The 24,832-nt window shown below is 33.6% G+C and overlaps 1 protein-coding gene across 1 annotated transcript in view; it reads left to right on the top strand.

Moving 5' to 3' along the window:
* The window catches only part of Meox2 (mesenchyme homeobox 2), a 60,237-nt gene that overhangs the window by 31,047 nt on the left and 4,358 nt on the right, over nucleotides 1–24,832 (top strand). Inside the window, exon 2 of the mRNA XM_031356736.1 lies at nucleotides 17,311–17,483. Coding sequence (XP_031212596.1) covers nucleotides 17,311–17,483 — 173 coding nt within the window. The remainder of the gene's footprint in view (nucleotides 1–17,310; nucleotides 17,484–24,832) is intronic.

Below are 24,832 nucleotides of genomic sequence, written 5' to 3' on the forward strand. Positions count from 1 at the left end.
ACATTATTTTTTAAAACATTTGGTTGTTCATTCCTTGTATGAACTACTGAGGTTACCAATGTAGATTCCTTCTATAACTTGCTTTAGACAGCAGATTTTCTTAGAACTTTTTATAGCAGTAGTGAGGAAAAGGCTATCATACTTCATTTATACACAACACTATTGTAAATTCATAGGGTGTTTAGTCAAATTTCCATTAGTGCAAAAAATGCAGAAAAAATGTAACTTATGAGGCAGAAAGATTTGCTTCACCTCAGAACTTCAGAGGTTTTAATTGCTGGGTAGCTCTGTCTAGTTGCCTTTGAGTATGTGTAAGGTCAGAATATCAAGGTGGAAGTACATGATTGAGAAGTCATGGTTACCTCATAGTAGCTGTGAAATAAGAAAGAGGAAGAAGGGCCAAGGTCTCTATATCTCCTACAAGAGTACAGTCCTGACACATAATTCAACCATAGTAATATTAAAGGTATTAGATAAACCCCAATATTAGATGATCATCATTGGGAAGTTACTGAACACAGGAAGCATTCAGTAAATATTATGTTAATAGTAACTCCTTTATAGGATATGGAATTGTATCCAAACTAATTCCTGGGGTTTAGTGATAAGGCCATTATCAATTGCATACAGGATAACTATCAGAACAATATTTTAAGATATGGGGTAAAAAAACAAGTGTCAAGAAAAGAAGATAAGTAGTGAATTGGATTAAGAAAGTATTTTAATAATATTAGCAAAGAAATAGTGAATTAGGATCCCATTTTCTTACTATCTCAAAGAAAAATTAAATGATAACATTGCCACTAATAGGTTCTGTATTATCAATCAAATGGTTAGGGATTTATGAAAAACCCAAGTGGGCATTTCTGATAGTGAATGAGAAAAATAGAAATGGGGCCATCTTACCTAAGCTGCAGAACTTCAACAACCTTTGAAGTGAAGTTTTGGACCTATCTAATAACCAGCTTTGATGGATGAACTGCCCAATATTTAACATGTGCAGATCCAGCTTGGTTTTTAGTACCTACCATGTGATGCGAAGAGAAGAGCTCTGCCTTCCTTGCTAGGAATATCAGATTCTGCTAGAGCCTTATTGTGTGCTCTTGTGAGCATGATGGCAGACCAGAGCTCTAATCAACTCTCAATGGCCCTAGTTCCCTAGGTCAGTCTTTAAATTTTACCTGCACTCATCTCTATGCTGTGATAAAATAGCATCTAAAAACAACCTAAGCTCTCTAAAGTGGTCACTTGTCTTTGATGTCTCATCATGGTCTGACCTTCTTTTATCATTCTTCCTTGTACTTCATATTCAGGTCTGCTGTTCCATACGAATAAACAGCCTACAATATTAACTTTGCTTTTATAGTTGCTTAGAAAACTCTTTCATCTTGCAGGGAATTCTCCCTATTACCTTTATTTAAGAACCATCACAAAGATATCTATATCTATACATATATCTATATCTATATATGTGTGTGTATATAATTACTTCATGAAATTTTGTTTATTTCCTTTCAATTTTTGTTCTATTTATTATAATTACTTGAGCTCATAATCTAACTACTCCTAGGTATCTCTTCCTTGCTAATTTTCAAATCCATATATTTTTTTTCTTAATGTATATGTATATGTATCTCTACATATATGCAGAGATACATATTTATAATTATATGTATATTCATCAGTATATAATACTGCTTAGTCTATATAATGTTATTTGTATATATGTTTTCAAAACTCATTATTTGGTATTTTATAACCAATTGACCTTCTCTTCCTTGGGGAATATTATTTTTTCTTTTCTCAGGATTCCTTAGTAGTCTATAGTTTCTTTTCTAAGATTCAGGCTAACTGAGCTTTCCTACTTTCCCATTAGCATATCCAGAAGCATCTATCTTTATTCAGGTCTTGATTCAGCAGCCATGCAAATAATATGTGTAGCTTCTCTGATATTTTTAGGACACACATTCTTATAGCTAACTTCCTGATCCTCTGGTTCATACAATAATTTTTGGCTTCTTCTTCAAAAATAATACCTGAGACTTAGCTTTCGGAGATATGTGTATAACAGTTGTGACTCAGTTCTACAAGTTGTTTTTATCAGCTTTGGTTTTCTGTATTGGTTAATATTACAAAGAGAAGTTTCCTTCAAAAGAGGCAAGCACTATACACATCCAGGTATATTATGGAGAGGAATATGAAGCTATATTGTTTTTGTTTTTTGTTTTGTCTTTTTTTGTTTGTTTGTTTTTTTTGAGGCATGGTCTCATGAAAACCACACTTGTCTTGAATTTACTACTTAACTGAGGCTAACTTTGAACTCCTAATCTTTTTGCCCCTAGTTACCAAGATTCTGGGTTTACAAATATATATCCACACTTTATTTATTTGATACTGGAGTCTAAACCCAGAGCCTAATTCATGTTAGGAAAACACTCTACCAATTGAGCTGCATGAGCTGCAGTACGCACGACATCTTTCATGAATCATTGATTTGTGTGAACATTTTTTTTTACTTTGATTACCCATGTTTGTTTCTTCAGCTATTGAGTATATTATCTGATTTTTAAAGCTATTATTGTATTTATTTTTACCCATTGCCTTTGCCCAGGAGCATTACTCTTAGAAACTTCATTACTAAGTGAGTGTTATATTGCTGTTTCCTGAGGATTATCATAATACCTTGCTTTATAAGTATTCAACAAACATTTGCTGAGTGGAGTTCATATGGCTATGAATCTTGTAAATTATGACCTGTATAAGAGTTGGAAATTTTCAGAATAAGCACAGCCTATGGAGAACTTCATATTTTTAAGGGAAAAACAAAGGAAACAGGGAATGGGGAAGTTGAGTCGTTCTCAGAGAGTTGTAGGAGGGCTTCTGGAACCCCAATAGGGTATCCCTTAGCTAGTGGACAACTTAATTTCATGTAAATCAGCTCTGATTAATCATTTATAGAGTGAAACATTTCTACTCCTATTTTATAGCTGCACTGGCAAGTGGGTGCCAGAGGAAGAGGGAATTCCCTGGGTAACTAGACTCCAACCTCAAGCCGCTTTACTTCCTCCGGGTGATTAATTATGTTGCAAGGTTCTTAACAAAGAAGCCTTGATTCAGATCCCACTGCACTGGAGTATTACTTCTGTAGTGCTTTCCTTACTTCCTAGTTCAATGACATTTTTTTTTTTGCAAAGCTGGTTCCTATTTCTGGCAATAACTCCTCAGCTCTGGAACTTTAATTCCAGCCAAAATAAACTATTGTCTCAGGTCTGTATTTCTCCTGAAGCGCCATGGCATTTTTATGGAATGTGGAGACAGTTTTATGTAAGACTTTAATGACAACAATGAAGGACCTGGATCTTATTCTCTGGCCTGCTGGCCTTTCCTCTATATCCAGGAGTGATGATACAGCTTCAAAAAGAAACATCTTAACTCTTCCAGACGCAGAGTTATATTAGACCACATTTGTATATGGTGTGAGGTTTTTGTTTCATTATGTTTTTTTTTCTCATCAGCAACAGCAAAGAACTATTTTCTATGACAACTGGTTGTATTTCAAAAAGGAAAAAGCCTTCTTTTTTTTCTCCTCATCTCTATTCTGCATGTTTCAGAAATCTTTAAAATATTTTAATAAAATTTGGTTTAAGGGAGTTGTGTTTTAGTAGTAGACACATCATGTTTTGCTGTCTCAGAGAAATGAATTTTATTGTATCTCTTGGATATTTGGTTATATTTTCTGATTTTCAAAAGGTATTTATTTAATATAAAGAGAAATGCATGCTATCAGGATGAATTTCATCAACATGGGACTGTTTCTAGGCTCATTAACAACGTAATGTTTAGCATTTTAAAGTCTAGATTTTCTCAATGAGCTAATAAACAAAGTACTTTGGCACTGTTATATTTCTATTATTAATTTTCATTATAAACTTAAAATTTAAAAGTATAATAGACTTCTGAAGTCATTCTTTTATAGGAAAATGATCTAAGGTATGTGTGATATTAAAATAATGCTATTTTTCAGTGTGCCACATTTAAAGTAAAGTCTTGTTTCATTTATTATCTCTTAAAGTGAACAATTCATTGTAACACATTTGGAAAGATGAGAGTAATGTTTTTTCATGATTTGTTGTTGGTTTTCACAAATGACAGCACTATTTCAGTTATATGACATGGCCACAGCATGTAGTGACCATACCAGAAGCTTTACTTCTATATTTATAAAATTGAGACTTACCACTTCACATTTTAGAGCCTACAATTTATCTCTTCAGAGCGTTTATGCTAATTCACATGATTGCCTAGGAAAGTCTATTGTGTAAAAGCCACAAGAAAGATATTGAACCATCAAAATAGCTACATGTATAATACAAGCAAAATGGTCATGCTGATTGAGGCAAACTAAATGAATAATTCTTCAGCTATATGTTTGTGAGCATCTTCTACTCAATATGCAAGGCATGAAAACTTTTCTCAGCTACTGTGATATGAGTTCATGGGCAAACAAATTATGCCTTATTGAGCAAGGGCAGTATTCTTCCCACATGTATTTTCAACGTTCAAACAACATAGATTTGTGAGAACTGTATTTGACTACCTTACAACAGAAAACTCAAACTGCTACAGTATAACACTTAAAAAGTTGTATTAATCTAAAAGCAAAACTCAGTTATTTCTTGCTGTGTTACTGAAACATCAAGTGTTATTGAAACTTATTGAAAAATTATTGAAACATAAAAGATTATTGTAGCAATCAAGTGTTATTTCTCAACACCATGAGATATTTATACTTTATTGTGATTTAAAATAATACCATAAAATAATAATCAATTCATAGTATTGATTTTCAATATGTACAGTCTTTGAAGTAAGTGTATACAATGGGTGGATAATGTGTATACAACTTAGATATTATTAAATATGCTGACATAACAGAAAGGACTTAAAGGGATAGGAGGAGAACTTTTCCCCTAATTCATTCATAATTTTTTATGTTTTGTATATTACTTTGGTTATTGCTGTTTTAAATTTTATATCTATATTTCAGAATATATCCTTAAATTTGTGATGTAATATTCATTATGAATTTTAGAAATTTTTCTTCTCACTGTGAAAAAGCATCTTACATACTCATATACTATATTTAAAAAACATTGTCTTATAGTTAACATATGTTAGAGAACATGTAAACTGATAATAGTAAGAATTAAAATAAGTTATGATGTTATCATAATACTAGAATTTTAACATCACACACTTTACTACTAAATTTTGACAAAATTCTATCAAACAACTTGAAGGCATTTTTTAATGTATTAAAAGAGATTCTTAGTCTGTGAACAAACTGTACACCCCAGAGCAGACAAAAGATGTGTCTGTTTGTGTGTGTGTGTATGTGTGTATGTGTGTGTGTGCGTGCAAAAGAAATAATGGACAGCCTGCATAAATTAGGTTTAGAATGAAATATGATTATATTCTATAAAAAATTCTTAAAGTGATACTGAAATGTTTCAAAGATAAATTTTTATATGCATTTGCAAGGATGCTCATAAATAAGTCAAATTCATTACATAACTTTGCAATTAAAAATACTATAAGACAAGCATTGTGGTGCAACAGCCAGGAATCCAGAATAAGAAAACTCTAGCTGAAAGAAATTTTAAATGCCAAATATAATACCATTTGACTTGCATCTCTGTCACCACAGAAGTGGGGAATTAGAGTTTATTTTTGTTGAATGCATCATCGTAAACACAGACTTACTGAAGCATCTCATTGACTTTAGAGTTTAGATCTACAAGATAGCAAGAAAATAGAGGAGCTTACCTTTAGCAGTACAAAAACATATACACAAGCATATATTTAAGGTGCATACTATAAAAAGTCAAACATTCCTCAGAAGATAAGAATTGTCTTGAGTTTTTAAATTTATAAGTTACTTGTTAGAAGTCAGAAATTTTAATGTTTGATACAGGTAATCAAGACATATTCCTTGAGAAACACCTTCTTTGATCATAGTCCTCAACAAATTAGATTAATTTACCTTAAGATACACTGTAAGTTTGTTAAATAAGCCCAACATACAAATATTTGAAGCAACATAATTTTAATATCTAGCTTAAGAAGAAATAGTTGCATCTATGGGTGATTGAAAATTCTGGTATGAGATTATAATATTTAATGATTAAAGGGTAATTATTTTCTTGGAAACACCTATGCCAAAAAAAGGGGGGGAACAAAGTGCTTATATGTGAGCAATTGCTAAGCACTGCAACAACTTAAGGCGCTTGCATTCTATATGTTGTATAAGGGTTAAAAAAATGCTTTCCCCACTTACAGCAATTTCTAGCACTGTTCTTCACATTGGCATCAACACCACCACTGTGCGTCCACCAAATTTTTAAGAATTTTTGGTTGTAAGCCTAGCCTTTAATGGCTGAGCCATCTCTCCAGCCCAGATGTCCCTCAACAGAGGAATGGATGCAGAAATTGTGGTACATGTACACAATGGAGTACTACTCAGCTATTAAAAACAATGATTTTATGAAATTCTTAGGGAAATGGATGGATCTGGAGAATATCATACTGAGTGAGGTAACCCAATCACAAAAGAACACATATGGTATGCACTCTCTCATAAGTGGTTACTAGCCCAGAAGTTCAGAATACATAAAGAACAATCCATAAACTACAAGAAACTCAAGAAGGAGGAAGACCAAAATGTGGACATTTAATTCCTTCTTAAAAGGGGAACAAAATATGGAAGGAGTTTCAGAGACTAACTATGGAGCAGAGACTGAAGAAAGGGCACTCTAGCCTGATGTAGCTATCTCCTGAGAGGAGATACCTGACTAATACAGAAGTAGAGGCTCACAGACATCCACTGAACTGTGTACAGGGTCCCCAATGAAGGAGCTAGAGAAAGGACCAAAGGAGCTGAAGGGTTTGCAGCCACTTAGGACGAAGAACAATATGAACTAACCAGTACCCTCAGAGCTCCCAGGGACTAAACTACCAACCAAAAAGTACACATGGTGGGACTAATTGCTCCAGCAGCATATGTATAGTAGAGGATGGCCAAGTCATCAATGGGAGGAAAGGCCCTCGGCCCTGTATATGTTCTATGCCCCAGTGTAGGGGAATGACAGGGCCAGGAAGTGGGAGTGGGTGGGTTTGTGAGCAGGGTGAGGGGGGAGGGAACAGGGGTTTGTTCTTGTTGGTTTCTGGTTTTTGTTTTTTTGGTTTTTGTTTTTGTTTTTTTTTTTATATTTTACACTTCCTTTGATTCATGGTGTGATGCAATACTAATTGCCATTACTGTGTATATTTCAAACTATATAATTACCAAAATTTATACATAATTTATATGTATATTTATATATAGCATCAATATTTTATCAAAACCGTACTTTATGCGACTCAAAAGTTGCATCATTATCCTTATATACTTTTGCCTATAAAATGTAAAAATAAAATTAATCTGTACAATTTCAATATCTTTATTCTGTTTCTAGACTAACACGTGCATACATGCACAGCTATACACACACGTACACATGTGTACACACATATGTATATATACACACATGTACATATATATTTATTCACAAATATGTATGCTAAATTATAGAAAGCATTTTTTATCTCTATCAATCCTTTGTAAGATAATTGAATGTTTGATTCCTTCCCTATTCTCACACACCCGCTTCCAGGGTAAGCTATGGTAAAAAGTAGTAGTCAGTAATGGTTCAATTAGATTTTCACATTTAAGATTTTTTTTTTAAAGCAAATGCCATTGTAGTTTTTCCAACAATTGGTATGTACTTTGGAAGGAGATAGTGGTGTTGGTTGTAATGATAACATTTGCATAAATTGGCTGTGGCTGAGTAAATTTGTAATCCCAGCACTCAGGATCCTTAAGCAGGATAGAGACTTCAAGACAGCTATAAGCTATAAAACAAAATCAAGACCAATATACAATACATAGTGAGACTTTGTGCCCAAAGAAGTACACACACACACACACACACACACACACACACACACACACGCACGCACATCATAGTCAGCAAAAAATTTTAAAATGCCTATCAAATTGAAGTTGTTGGCTTTAGTTTTTTCGGTTTTTTAAATTTAGTTTTCAAATTCTCTAGTACTTTATATAAAACTGGCCACATTCTAAACAAATCCAAGTTTATATGTAACTGAGTCAAACGTGTGGGCTAATAAATGTACAAAATTCTGCCTTTGAGCTATATACCCTTAGCTTCTGGCTTTATTTTGTTAAGCTCTTTTTTCCTGTTATATATTTTGATCATATTTTCCCTCCCATAACGCTACTCAGATTTTGTCAACCTCCCTTCCCATCCTGTTTTACTTTGTTTCTGTTTTTGTCTCTCTCTCTGTCTCTCCTTGTCTCTGTTTCTCTCTCCCTCTCTATTTTATTTCTGTCTCTCTCCCTCCTTGACCCACTCTCTCACACACAAAGAAACCAAACAACAAGCAACAAAAATGAAAACAAAACAAAAATCAAGAACCAAATAATCACATCATAAAGGAACAGCAAAACATACAATCAAAAGACCAATAAGACTAAAAATAAGTAAATAATTAAAAAATAAAATAAACCCTGACAAAGAAAAGCAAAATGAAACAAAAAAAATCATGAAAACTTTATTGAATTCTTTTTGTGTAGGAAACCACCTCTGGTCATATGGGGCATAGGATCTGTCCTGTAGTAAGGCTTATAGAAACAGTCACACTCCATTGAAAAACAAAATCCTTCCTTCTTCATTATGAGTGGTATTCCCTTTCTACTTTCCGCTTTCCTCACTCACTGATTTGATAGATAGATAGATAGATAGATAGATAGATAGATAGATAGAGAGAGAGAGAGAGAGAGAGAGAGAGAGAGAGAGACAGGCAAAGAGAGACAGAGAGACAGAGATAGACAGAGAGGGAAAGAGGAAGTCTAGCTAGAACTTGTGCTCATATATCATTGCAGGGATGGTTCAGTTATTAAAGTCTAGGCTCACACAAAACTAACTTTTAAAAAGCAAATAAACTTAATTAAGGCTAACAGATTTCTATTCGTGGTATTTGTGTTCAAAGCATCCCCTTAATGCAAATTTCAAATGTTTAGAATTCATTAATTGATAAAATCCTTTCACACATATTATCATCAGTTGAATATGGTGTAGCTGAGTCTCCCAAAGACTGGTTACCTGGTGTAGCTGAGTCTCCCAAAGACTGGTTACCTTTGTGCAGCAGAGCTGTCTGAAGAAAGGATCACAGAGAATTTCATACTCTTAGCAACTGGCAAACAATGTTAATGTTAGCTGCAAGAGCTATACCCTCAGGTTGCTTGCAGTTAACCTTGTTACTTTTATGTATAATTAATTATTTTAAATAACTTGACTTTGGTATTAGGACTTTAAACAAAAAATGTACAATTACTTGGTTATTAATTTTCCAATGATTATTTTAGTGTATAATATAGCAAAGTATATTATTTTTCAACACATACTTGTGAACAACATTGTGTACAAATAGGATTTTAAGAAAAAGTGCATACATAGAGTGGGCTTATAAATGCTGTGTTAATAACTGTTTCTGCAATTGAGTTTTAAGAATGTATTGAAGAGTGTTACTCAAGCATTTTGTATGCCTTAATCTTTTCTAAAATCCATGTAAATTTTGCTGGAATTTTTAAAAATAAGAAACACACACACACACACACACACACACACACACAATCCCCTCTTTCTTATATATAACAGATCTAGAGAAAAATCATCAAATTCTAGTAAAATAGTCAGAGGAAACAAAACCTTGTGTCCTAGGATGTCTTTTTTTTCTATTGCTTCTTAATAATGTTTATTATTATTATTATCATTATTATTATTATTGTTGTTGTTATTAATCATTCCATTTATTTACATCTCAAATGATATTCCACTTACAGGTTACCCCTCCACCACTCTCCATCCCACATCTGCCCCCTGCCTCCTTTGCCTGTATGAGAGTGCTCCCACCGACCCACACTCTCCTGCCTCACCTCTCCAGCATACCCTAATCTGGGGCATCCAACCTCCCTGGGGTCAAAGGCCTCCTCCTGTTGCTGTCTGGCAAGACCATCCTCTGCTACATATGTACCTGGAGCCATATATCTCTCCAGATATACTCCTTGGTTAATGGTCTAGATCTTGAGACATTCTGTTTTTAAATAAATAAATAATAAGGCAAAAATTTAACTGAAGGGAATTGCAAAAATGCATTATGTTTCACAGAATCAAGGCAAGCTGTAGAAACCCTTTTAAAGTTCTAATAAATTAAGCTATAAAGAAAAAAATCGTTTCTCCGTCCCACTAGGTCTTGTTACATATCACCTCACTGGTTTTCCTGGAGAATCCAAGCTAGCTCCTTAGATTCAATTACAGACAAGCAAGAAAAAGCACAAAGATCTTGTTATGTCATATGTTTTGCAAACTAAAGTAAATACTATTGATATTTGCATGATTCCTAGACTTTCATGATGTCTTAGTTGACTTTTAGTTTAAAAGTATCTTGCTACCTTAAAAATGCTTTTTGTAGTTTCTGATTCTATCAAAAATATAGTTTTCAATGACCACAGCTTTAATTCATTATTACTTCTTTATTTACCATAGTTATCCTGTATCTATGGGTACTAACTGCTTCCAACATGCTGGCTCTGTTCTAAATGACTCACAAATATACTTAAATTCTGCATTAAAGCTGAGGGAGGTAATGAATAATTAGCACATATATAGTAGAGAGTAGGCTTAAACTTTAAAGTCTATTAATTTGGTATCTTGAGTGATCAAGAATCTGTTTGAACATCATGCTATATTTAATATCATATTTTAATGGTGGCATTATCCAATCTGTGTTAATGTGAAAAGGTAAACCATATATAGGGAAGAATTTGTGTTCACGTTAAAACTAGATGACACCAGAGATGTACAAATGCTATGTGATGGTGGAACTGCCCACTTTCCTTTTTTTATACAAAATAGATACCTTTCATCCAATATATTATGATATATGGCTTCCTGTTTCCAGAACCTCTCCATGTTACCACTAACCTAAATTTACACCATTTCCACCTATCTCATAACAATACAAACAGGCATCTAAAACTATAATAATAGTAAAATTAATTAAGACAAAATAGGACAAAACAACCAGAAAAAAAATAAAGGCAAGAAAAGCCCAAGACACACAGGTTTTTACACAGAAAAATGCCTCAAAACCACAAAACTACAAATGATAGCATATATGAAAAAGACATTTTCTCAGTCATAAAGACAGAAAGTATAAAAAAATAAATTTATCAACACTGTATCAAATTAATGTTTATTTGTTAAATCAGTATTTGTTAGCTAAATATATGCAGTCATCAAACTGTTGATTTATGGCTAGTTATCATGTGTCTTTACATAGGTTGAAGAGTTCATGATACCTAGTCAAGTCCATTGACACTGTCTTGCTACTGAAGGACAAGCTTAAGAAACTGGCATAGAATTTCTACTCTAATGTTTAGTGTGAACACTGTTCTTAAGTTATTAGATCCACTTATCCAGCTGTATGAATTAGCTTTGACAATTTCCTCTTCTTGAGTAATTTTATCTGCTAGCAAATTTCACTACTTAGCAGGAAGTCTGATAAAAATCATGTAAAACTGATGTTATCCACATGATTTACTCACATTTATAAATTGCTTTGGTTATATCAAAAGAGCATTGCACAATGTCAGATCATTGATATTCTGCCTCAGATATTACTTGCAAACAGTGGCTCTCACCTGGAAGTGATTTTTCTTCTTAATGTCCATTTGCAATACCTAGAAACCTTTTAGATGTCACAATTAGAAGTTTTTTAGATGTAGCCAGTTAAAGGAATTTCCAAACAATAAACAATATTTTTACATAGCATGTTCTATTCACTACTTGTGACATAATAGAATCATATTTATTGTTTACCTGAAGTACATATTGTATTGAAAATCCCATGATTTGCCTGGCTGGACTATGTGGGTAGAATTTTCCTGAGGGCAGTGTGTAGTTATTAGATCTCTTTAGATTTTCTGCAGTGTCTGATCCAGCCTGTCACTGAGACCTCTATTTTGAAAGTGTTTGTTTCACTGGAATTTAATCTGACAATAATGATCTTTCTCAAAATATCAATGGTGCTAACATTTAAAAAAATGCTAGTTTTGTGCAATATCCTCCATTTGGTATAACATCTAATCTAACCCTTTACCTATAAATCTGTTGGTTTTTGTTTTTGACAAGTTAATTAAATACAATGTATTTCATTATGACATTTTCCGAGGTGTACCATGTGTTTTGATCATATATACTCCTCATAGTTTCAGGTTTACACTTTATATTATTGACATATTGTATGGTACTTTTATATCTGAGTATGCCTAAAGATATTGCAGATACAAAACATACACAATTATTTATCACTATTCCAACTGATTGCATGATTTGTATAAGAGAGCATTGAAAGCCAAAACACAGAAGCATTGAGTGATGCTTTCTTGATTTGAAGCTGGATTTCAGGTAAACTAATCAGAGCAAACAATTTTCCACAAATAACGCATGAAGTGGAATTCCAGCAGTTTGAGAACCCAGTCTATAGTACCAGAAACAAAGGCACAAAAGAAAATCCCTATGATTCATTTCTTCAGTCTAAAGAAGAAGCAAAGCAGACACAAAGAAATTGTTCAATTTTATTAGTATTGTATTATAGTAAACACCATGAAGACTAGACAAAACAACAACTCAGAATCATGAAATCAACAAGCTACACAGAGACATCTACTGACTGAGTTATAAAAGCAACTCTGGACTGTCTCCCTCACATACACACGATTTACCAAGTTACTAAAACAACAGGTACAAACTTTTCTAGAATGGGATTGCAAATTCATGTTATCTTATGTCATAAAAGAGCTAAGTTTCTATTGCTCTGTTAAGAGCTAACAAATCAGAAGTGTCAGAATATTCTAGCCACTGCCCAGTCATGTATTATCTTTAACTTGTATAAATAGCTTTCTCTGTCCCCATCTCTCTGAAGATCCAATAATACCTTATGACTCCATCCACTGGCTGAAACAAGCTGAATAGAAGGTGTACTGGGGTTCATGGACACAGTGCTGAATTCTCTTTTAGAATCTATCAATGTTTCTTCTTGTGCTAAAATGAACAGAGGAGAGCATTAGCTGGATTTATGTCTAACGATGGTAGGCAAGGGTTGGCATCAAATTTACATTCTAGAAGATGAAAGAAAACATCCCTAAAGTGTCAAATTTAAAATTTGAAAAAAAAAAGAAGGCAGGGCTTGAGAATGTTCACAAAAGCAATGACTCTTTAAATTAATATTGCATGGGAAAATGGAATAGGCTGTTCTATATCAAGATATATTCATCAGGTATTGTGTGACTCAGTAAGGGTCTTTTCCTTTGGTACAACCCAACCATGCACATTGTACAAATTGGTAGATAGATATTTTGTAGTTTGTATTTCCTTTGGTATGAATTTAATTTTGGGTATCTATTATCATGTTTTCCAACCTTCTTTCTTCTCTTTATCTTCCTCCTCTTTTCCTCTTTCCTACCAGCTCCTTTCTTCCTCCTCCTCTTCCTCCTCCTCCTCCTCCTCCTCCTCTTCTTCTTCTCCTTCTTCTTTTTCTTCTCTTCCTTCTTCTATTATTTCATCCATCTCTCTTAATTCCTGAGCCCTGGCATTACAGTTTCATACCATCATCTCTTCCTTGTAACTAGAGTTAATTTTTTGTTATTTTTTTCATTATTTAGCTTTATTTAGACTCAGTCTCATTCTTGAGTCCTGACTAGACTCCAGCTTGTCAATTCTGTGGCCTCAGCCCCTTCAGTAGTTCTGGAATTATAGATGTGAGCCCTGACATCATGAGAATTCCTAATGCCATGATTGCAAAACATCTTACCCAGAATATATACTAATGTGAATTTTGAATTATGCAATTTAGAAGTTGTAGTGAGAAGAGCCAGATATTAAAAATATGCCAAATTTCAATAAAATGATTATATAAATATTCTGTATCTTTGGCCTTTGATATTTTTTTGTTGCCCTTTTACTGAAATACTTTGAATTCAATATATTTGAAATGAATAACATTACTTTTATTGTAAAGTTTTATGAATATATCTAATTCTTTTTTGGATTTTTATTTTATGGGTTTTTTTGCCATAGAAAATGGACCATTGAGTTGATTTTCTCCAATCAGAATGTACTACTTAGTGATGGGCAATGATTAAAATGAAAATGCTCATTAGTGCTTCCTTATTTAGACAAAAGGAACTTTACAAACCTTGGGCAACAAAGAAAACAGCACAAATATTCAGAGTTATAAAAGCTCAAGGGTGTAAAAGGAATGAAGGAATAGGTACTTCATTCAAATTGTCCAAAATTTCTTTAACTCATCATCTTAAAATTACAAAAGAGACAGGAAGAAGCAACAAGTACTGTTATAATGCTTTCAGGTTTATTTTGGAATGCAATGAGGTGCCAAGGCAAGGTCATTGCTTGCTCCAAAGAAGAAGCCATATCGGATGTGTGAGCACTCAGGTAGATTTTTAAAAAAAATACTGTGAATTGCTTGTTTTCAAAATCTAATTCACTTACTAATTCGTGTCAATTTAGAAACAAGCCTGTAATATTACTTATTGTAATTTCTCTCTGCTTCTGTCTTTCACATTGCTAGAAATATTTAAACTTTCCTTCATTCACTATTTCCTTTTGGCTGTGAGAATTCATAAATTGATGTTGAGCTATTTCTGAAAATCAGAATTCTTTCTCATTCTAAACTGAAGTCCTTTCATTTTAAAATTTTATAAACATGATTAAATTATAGGGTATGTAGTCATCATGTTTTTACTTCTTAATATACATTAAAAACCATTTTGTGCTATTTGTGAACATATTGATCTTTTATAGTACTTGCCTTAAAAAACTGATTGCCTTTGAGCTACTTTTTCTAGGAGTGAGAAAATGTCACATGTAGAATAGTTCTAAACACTAGTCAGAAATGATCCTTGGAGGACACAGTCAATCCCTCACAGAAGTAGAGCAGACTTCTTCAACTAACATACTCCTAGTAGCCAAATGTTAGGCCTGGAGATATAAGTCAACATATCTTCGATGCAACAAGAAAGCTAAGGTGCTCCCACTGGTGCAGAAAAAAACCTGAAATGAAAAACTATTGTAGAAATGCTGAGTTGGTGTTTATGGTGGTAGAGAAGAAAGGCACTTTCCAGATTCCCCCCTCCACACCTACCATTTGGCAGAGGATGTGGGAGGCTCGAGAAGATAGAGCTTTGCTTTAGTTGAAACAGCTGTGAAACATATGGAGGCTGATGTGAAATCTGCCAAATGCCTCATCCAAACTTCCTACCCATTTCTCCAGCAAATAGGCAGTCATGAGATAATGGTGGGGGACTCAGGATCAGAGAGTAATAACTTTGATAATTTAAATTAAAAATTATGGGAAACACACCCCAAAAGAAAGATTTATAAGAGCATGGTTGTTTGTTTGATTGTTTTAATGGAAGCTTAGGGGCAGTGTGAGTTAATTGTACTGCAGAATCATATGTACTATCATAAAAGTGTTTAGTATATAGAGGGACAATGATGCTACTTAACTCAATTGTCTTCCTTCTCTAAGAAGCACATAGCTGTTCTTCATGTTAGCTTCAATTATATGATGATTTCTTCAAATACTGAAAATGTAAGTGTGCATAGCTCACTTCCTTTTGCTTGACAGACTTATCTTCCTTAGCAATTTTGCTTTGGGATTCAGTCATTTCATAAATTGTTTGTGGATTGAAGTACTGAATTATAGCCAGATTTTTGCTTAAATCCAGTCACTATATAAACCTACTGTTATATATTTCTACTCACACTGGCTATATGTATAAACCCATCACATGTTTTGTGTGTATGTGATGTATTTATGAAATACTCTGGAATATTTCAAAAGCTAGAAGAGATCAATGTCAGAGAAAGAAAAATAAATACAAGTTAATAGGCTTTTCTCAATGTGAGTTTGTTCATTCATGCTTACACATGGGAATGTGTGAACTGTGAGTCACTCAAATTGAACTCCTCATGAGAAAAACATGCTGCTTTGTTGTGAGTTTCCAGAGTGGTTTATCTGAACGGAAAAGACCATTGTCTCCATATAAATAACCACTAGCCAATACCTCAACGAGAGTAGCTGCAAGCTGGCAAAACTCTTTTGATTCATGTGAGCATGAATAGTTTTAGAAGGGACTTCAAAGCTAAATATTCCATGATGTGACTTTGCTAACTGCCAGAATGGCCCATAGGGTGAAACGTTGGTTACTTGGAAATTATATTTACATCATGCCAGAATAACTCAGAGCTACAACAGTGTGGCTACTGACAAATCTATGTGTTAAAATCAAGTGTTTGGTGAACTCTAATTTCTACAGGGAGCCAGGTATGTTAACGTCATATAAACATGCCTACCTATGAGCTGGCAACTGTTATAAACTCCTTTAGTCCATTGACATCCTAAATTATAATCAGGCTGTTATGTCATAAAACATGTTTTGACCTGGATTAAAAATTCTCCTTTGACCAGCTTAGATGGGAATCCCAGCTAATATGGAAAGTAAGTGACAACTTGGAGAAGTGGGCATAAGTAATGACCAGCCAGGGAAAACTACTATATGACCTATCACTGTAAAGGGAGTAACCAATGTGCCAAGATGTTGGTGAGATCCCATTGCTATTCCTCCTGCTCTGAGAAAACCATATCTGGTCAGCTAAGATTTGAGCAAGAGTGAACCCAGAATTGTTTACCTTAAAATTTCCTGTCTAGTGGGCTTCCATTTTATTTCTACAATTCTTTTCTGATGTTGATTTGGTTTATTTTATTATCACAGTATTGCTTTAGAATTTAAAAACTATGTTCATATTTTACAGATTAATAAAGAACTTTCCCAATTATGTTATGAGTTACCAGAAGGCCAATTATATATATACACATATATATGTATATATATAAATATATGTATGTATATTGAAAGAGAGAGGGAGAAAAAAGAAAAACCTATCTCACTCTGTGGAGATGTGTGATCTGTCTTACTGGCTTTGCTCACTGTTGGTCTTCTGAGCAAAGCACTTGGAGAAGTAGTTATTCAGTAACTATGAAAAGTATGATTGCACACGTTTGCATGACTATGTTAACACCAATCTTCTTGCACTTTCCCTCCAGATTCCCAGGAAGGAAATTACAAATCAGAAGTGAACAGCAAGCCTAGGAAGGAAAGAACAGCTTTTACCAAAGAACAAATCAGAGAACTCGAGGCAGAATTTGCTCATCATAATTATCTGACCAGACTGAGAAGATATGAGATAGCAGTGAATCTAGACCTCACTGAAAGACAGGTAAAGTGGGTGTCTTTGTTGCGTGGACTTTTATTTTGCTGTATAGCTCAGCAATCTTCTTTTGCCAATTGAATTATGCAGATTTATGATTTGCAAATACCAATTAGAAGTCTTCACTATTTGATGACTAAACCTTTGTTCAGCAAAATGAAAAGAAAATTAAAGATATTTGAATGAAAGGTGCATTTGCTGAGTTTTAAAAAAGAATGGTTTGTGATGGTGATATTACTCTGCTTACTTTAAAAACACAGTTTGTTTTAAATAATGTGGGCAAATGGTGAAATGCTTCCTGTGTTTATATTTAAGCACTCCTCATTTGGTGTAATAAAAGGTTAGTTGTCTGTAGAGGTCAGAATAGGCCATGTCATGTTGCAATAGAACATTAACCTTTAAAACTAAATAGCATAAGAAACCCAAACAACTCTTGATGGTTTATTTTTTACACAAGTTTTACAAAGCCACAGCTCACTATCCTTGTATTCTCGGCATGTGTTGCTGTTGGTAACCACAGGAGGTGATAAAGAATTGGCAGGTCCCTGACTTTGAAATGTGTTCATCTGGAAATGACTCCTACCCCTCCATTTACTCTCACATGTTTTGAAATAATCAGGGTTGTAGCATATGTTCAAAAGGCAGGGTAGTGATTGGCAGAAAAAAATACATAGATCATTGGAAAATACTCTCTATTAATTAAAATACTTTAAAAAGGTATTTATTCTGGAAATTCAATAGTCTGCTATCCACCCAAAGAATGCTTTGAGCAGTAATGATCCATATGTTCAATTAATGAGCACTAAATGAGATAAATTGCTGTATACATGCCTTTACTGGATTTTACTTGGATGGAAAATAACTTGTTCTGTTAGCACTCAAAGAATACTTTCTGTAGAAATTCATATTTACCCTAGAAGAATCCAGCTTGCAGATGGTTAACAATCTCGCTAGCTAGAGAAACATTCCTGAAAGACAAATGCAAACATTTTTATGGACAGTGCTCATTATACCAGGGGCTATTAAGGCAAGAGTTTTACTTCCTCTCTCACTGTACATTCCTCCTCCAGAAGTCCCACTGGGAAATACCAACAGGGTGTGGACACATGACTACATGTCTTATGATAGCAAGTAATTTTATCTATTTCTTAAATCATATTCTTCCTTTCTGCTAATTTTTATATTTCATATTCTGTAGGTTATTTTTGGTTAGAGAAAATATACAAAGAGAAACTTTTATGTGGTTTTATTTATTGGCAGTTTATATATTATTAAATATTATGACTAGTTCCTGGGCTCTGGAGTACCACATTTTCTTTGCCCAAATCACACACAGAGTTTCCTCTGTGAATGTGTAGCATTTGGCACTTTAGAAAGTAGGAGCCAAGATCTATATCATCATATAGCTGATCTACTTTTATGTATTTATCTGGGAGCAGAAAAGTAAAGAAGGAGGAAAATTACATATTAGTTTATGTAGAAACCATGAATTCCAGGAAAACCCTAATGTTTTAGGAAATTGGAAACTAGGGTTGACTTCCCATCTATCCAATGATGGATACAGTACTGAGCTCTTATCAAGAGCAAAGACAAAACTCTCTGCTTATTCAAAGCAGTGACCCATCATCTTTTATCATCTGGCCAGAGAAAATCAGCTTCATACTTGTCTAAGAGCAAATTAAGTTTAAAAGAGGTTTTGTAAACTAATGAAAATGGGGAAGATATTTTCAATAATTATTCTTTCTTTCTAACTGACATGATCTATTGAATTATATGGAACAGCTATATATGTACCCTATTTCAAATCATACTGTTTTTCAATATCACTTCAATTTTAAGTCAGCTTGTCTTTTCTGTGCAATGAACTATATCTAATATTAATGCATTCACAAAACAGCCCACACTATGTTTATTTACAAGTTTGTGCATCTGGTTTTCAGAATGGTTTTCCCAGCATTTCTTAGATCTATCCCAGAACTGCAGTCTTTGATCCAGTGCTAAATGCTGTCTGAAGCTATTCTCAGACAGTTGGTCTTCTAATCAGCTAACCCAGGGTTCTTCAGAGAGGGACAAAAGCTCCCAGGAATACTGAGAGGAAACTTCATTCTGGAGGGTTCCTTAAGCTTTGTTTATCCCGTATTTACCAATGTCTCTTGTTCAAAGACATCCATCCAACCAAGCTTAGGTGGAAATAGTTCTTAGAAGTAATTTCGGGGTATGCCAGCAATAGTCTTACAAGAGAACCAGAAAATAAAAATAAACAAGTAAACAAACAAACAAACAAAAACTTGGAGAAATACTCAAGTTCTCAAACATTTAAAAACTTGGGGTTGTGCATTTTGTTTCCTACTCTGCCCTTCTCTTCTGGCAGTTGTAGGTTAACTGAAAAGATAATATATTCATTAGAATTTAAATTCTTCTTCAATACTAAACATCTAGAGAAATAAAATGCCAAATTTGAAATGAAAAAAAAAAGTAAAAGGAATGTTTAGGATTGGCCACTTACATTTCTTGCCATTACAGAAAATTAAAAGTCCAGGATCAGAGCAATGAAGGGAGAAGTAGTGGGGTGGGAGTGGAGCTTTATCCCACTCAGACTCTATATGGCTGAAGGGATAGCTAGCTCTCTGGAGATACTACTGTAATGTTAATCTGAGTAATGGGAAGTAATTCACATGAGAAGTAATTCAAAAGTAACTACCTTTATGAGTTAATATTTCAAAGAGCCCACTTCTATTGTCACCATATTGAGTATCTATGTATAAATTGGGAGAGGGCAACTGTTTAGGCTACAACATAAATATCCTATCACTTCACAGTGTTGTGATTTCAGCAAAATGAGTTCACTATGCCATCCACATCTTGACCCTATATATTCTTACAAATCTTTGTTTTAATTAGATAGTTCTGTGTTTTCTTCATTCCTTTTACACAGATTAATTTTACATATTTTAAAATTAAATAAAATTTAGAAAAGTAGCTATGTATTTTTAAAACATATCTAATCATACATTGTTTAGTATTTATCCTAAGTGTAATTGCATTTGTTAAATATTAATATTTTCTTGATTTTATTAGAAGATTTCAGTACTCAAACACAGATAAATAATTCACTATAATAGGTAGAGAGAAAACTGTAATATTTAAACTCATAGCAGAATTACTTGGATAAATTATTATTAATTTTCTAAAACCTACTATGCAATCAGGTGAATATTTGTTGTTCTTTAATATTAATATTTTCTGTGACTGCCTATAAAATGTGTACTTGTGCAGTAGACAGAGTATGTAAAGAGAATTTTGCCATAGTTATATCATTGATTAATATATGAGTCACATGTTATAGAAAGACACATGGATTTTTTTTTCATGGATGTTTTTATAAAGGTTTTTAACAATGTAGGTATTTTCTTAGAAAAATGTGAGACATATTAAATGGTAAAACATCTCTCAGCAAGTTAATTTCATAGTTCCTACCTGAGAAACAGTCATAAAATCTCCTAAATGAGTTTCATACTTATTAATATGAAACACACACACCCACACACACACACACACTTCTTCCATAACTAAATGTCATGTCAGGGGACTCTATAGCGGCACAGAGTATAGAATTTACATATATCTTTCAATTCTTTTCAGCAAGAAGGAGGAGGCCTACTTTCTGACATGACTCTATTTGACAAATAGCTCTTAGATAAAATTATTTTACATTATATAAGAATGGTGGCCTTAGCACAAAGGCTAAAAGGCACAAAGTTGTAGTTTGATTTCATAGTTTTGCTTTGTAGGACATTAATATGTTTAGTTATCCTACTGGTTCTGACTTACAGCTAGATGTTCCTGACATAACTTCATGTTTTCTACAAGATCAACAGTGCCAGAGCTATTTGGGACATTTCACAGGTCCACCATAAGGATCCCCATATCAAAAGTATTTTAAGCTGTACTAACCTATTCTTGTTTTTTTTTCTCTATCCAGATGTAGTAATTCCCTGCCCGACTTTTAGTAACATGAAATGGAAAGGAGGGAGACAGAGGCAGTAGGGATGAACTAAATTACTGGAAATGAGATGTTTTATAGAGTGTAGACTATCAAGCGTAGGAATGGAGATACTTCCACTTCACAGGGCTGAACAGAGGTTCAATAGTGCAATCTTGTAAATAAGCTGGAATTGTTTGAGTCAACACATGCAATCCATGGCATCTCTGCTGAGATAAAGGAAAGTGACACCTTCTTGAATTAGGTTTCATTGTTTGAAGTGAGAGACATTTGATATACATTGTTACTCATAAATCATTATTAGTCCATTGCTTCATATTTTTGAAATACCAACATTTTTGTTCATATAAGAATTATCTTTTGTACCATATATGCAATTTTTAGTCCTTTATATTGAATTTTTATATATTGTCCCTTTGCACATCTTTATGAATGTGTTTAGCTATTTGGTGAGTTATTTTCATGATTAGACAAGTTGCTAGTGATAGATCACTTAGGACTATCTGCATAACCAGTGATTTAGAATGCTTCCCCCTCCATAGTCCAGCAGTGTTTAAGTCATTTAGAGTAAGTAGAATGACCAAAGCTTTTTATGTATGCCAGCTATTTTAAAAAGGCCAAACATGATTTGACCTCACCTAGAACAGTGGTTCTCAACCTGAGGGTGTTGACCCCACTGGGAATTGAATGATCATTTCAGAACAGTCACCAAAGGCCGTCAGAAACACAGATATTTACATTACAATTCATAAAAGTAGACAAATACCAGTTATGAGGGAGCAAAAAATAATAATTTGTGGTTTGGGATCACCACAAGATGAAGGAAGTATTAAAGGGTGGTAGCTGTAGGAAAGTTGAGAACTACTAAACTGAGAAAATGACTGTGGGATGGAATGGAGTATAAACTGTGGTAAACGTGGTATGTACAAGAGGATTTTTATTTACAAATTTGGAGACATTTCTTTTAATTATTCATGATAGTGAATTCTTGCATAAGTTACCCAAATTATTAATTTAGTTAGATTGGATCCTAGTAAGTTTTCAATAGTATATATTTTTTTTTACCTACAAAATGATGAGTTCCTTTATTTTCGATTTATCTTTTACTCAGATGACGGTTAGCAGTTGTTTTATCAGATTTAGTACATGTGTTTGGTGATGTGTGTGTGTGTGTGTGTGTGTGTGTGGGTGTGTGGGTGTGTATAAGATGCAATTGTGTTCACAAGACAAAGAGTTACTGAGATGGCTTTCTATTCTCGCTTCTCTGGTGATTTGCTTTTCACTCATTATGCTGTTTGACTGTGGATGAGAAGAGTTAAATTTACTTTGTTCAAAAATATGAGAGATAGTAAACTTCTCTGACACATTAATATGAATAAATCACAAGACATAAGGAGAGAAAATAGAAAATTCAGAACCAAAATTACAGAGCCAGAAGTTCATAAGCTCTGTGCTAAAGTAAAAGGAGCACTGACCTTGAGTCTTCAGCCTTAGAGGCCTTTTCACCCTCTTCTCACATTTGTTGCACCCTAGCAAGAGTGGCAGAGAGCCCAGTCACTGCTGCAAGATGCCTTTAGATAGGGCAGGACTCCATCTTTTAACTAGATGTAACCTTGACTGTCCCAACAAAATGCAGAAGGAGAAGTTCTTTTCTTTTTCTTTCTTTTTTAATTTAGAATTTTTATGATTCCAGTTCTCTAGTTTACATGCTGATGATGCCACTGACCTACTGGTTGGTGCCTCCTTGGAGCCTGCTGATGTTGTGTGCATCAGATTAACACCTTGGCCAAATTTAATGACTACGAGTTGCATTATTAAGTTTGAAATTATATTTCTGAAATATTCTTTGAATGTTTTCTCATCATAAAGATATGACTCTATTTGTTAGATAATGGAAATGCTGTTTTATCTGCCTAGATAGTAATGAAAATAGCATATTAACGTCACAAATCTGAACTGTTTTAAGACATCTGGATAGGATACTGAAATTTTCAGTTTTGATGCAGATGTTTAGTATTTCGTCTGTTTTTCTCTCCAAAAAGCCTACATTGTGATGTTATATAAACATGAATTATGATTTATTGACATTTCAACAATCAGCAGGCCTATAGGAACCTTGGAAATTAACGCTGTAAATTTATATTTAATTTTGTTTCCTTGTAGAATTCTATGGACCAAGACAATTGTGTATACAAAACTGTCATGAAAATAAGTTAGCAAGCCAAGTAAAAAACTGGGAGTCAGCATTTCATCAATAATACAAACTGTTCTTCTCACACAGAATGTTCATATGAACAATATGTTCACAGAAGATAGGAAAACTGTGATTCCTAAATTTGGACTTAGTAGTACATGACTGATGTCCCAGTCATTGGAAGGCTGGGGGACTAGAGGCAATAGTTTGCAGCTAGTCTGCGTTACATAGTATGTTATAGGATAGATTTAATGTATAGTGAGAGCCTGTCTTAATATAAACAAAGCAACAAAAATAAAACAATAGAAGAGATTTCTGAAACAATCATAAAAAGTCTTTAGTTGTTTTCTGATACTTGTCAAGGATGGTTATACAAATTTTGTTTGATCATCCAGGTAATGTCAATATTAAATGTTTATCAACTATGGGAGAATAAAGAAACTTGATAAAATAACCCAAAAGGTAAAGAGTTTAATTAGGTTCTCACACATTAGCTATGACCACTGCCAGCTTTATTTTGCGGTAGTTATTTCTTGTTATGAAGAATTTGTTGAACTACTCTTTTGCTTCTTTATCCTACAAAGTCATGAAGAGAATATAAGGTTTGGTTCATGTTATTTTAACTAACATCCTTTTCATTACTTCCTTTCTTATGGAAAAGGATTGAATTTTTATTTGAATCATTAGGTCATATATTTGGAGCTCTATCTTAGCAGCTAACTTGAAGAAAAGAAAATATAAAAAGCCCTCACTTGCCTAGCACTTTCTAGAATAAATAGCAGAATAAAGGTAAAAGTCACTCTTGAGGTACTGATAAAATAATAAACTTCAGATATTCTAATTAAATTATTCAATTTCAGATTTCATTTGTGTGCAAAACTGTTGAAAAATAAAACCACTTTCTTAGAAGCTAGGGTTCTACTCTTGTTGCTTAAAACAGGAACTGAAAAGAGGAACAAGATTACCCAAGAAAAAATGTAAGTTATCAGAAAAAGGAAAAATGATTTATTTCTTCAATTAATTTTGTGACATGGTAACACAGTCATGTGTGCTCTGCAAGTGGATGCAGATAGAGCTCAGTGCAGTGCCCTTCCCTCTACCACTGAGAAAATGAAACCCCTATCATAAATTATCTTTAGCAACAGCTTCAACAGCAAACAT

Source organism: Mastomys coucha, unplaced genomic scaffold (genome assembly GCF_008632895.1).
Source record: "Mastomys coucha isolate ucsf_1 unplaced genomic scaffold, UCSF_Mcou_1 pScaffold6, whole genome shotgun sequence".
NCBI classification, from domain to species: domain Eukaryota; kingdom Metazoa; phylum Chordata; class Mammalia; order Rodentia; family Muridae; genus Mastomys; species Mastomys coucha.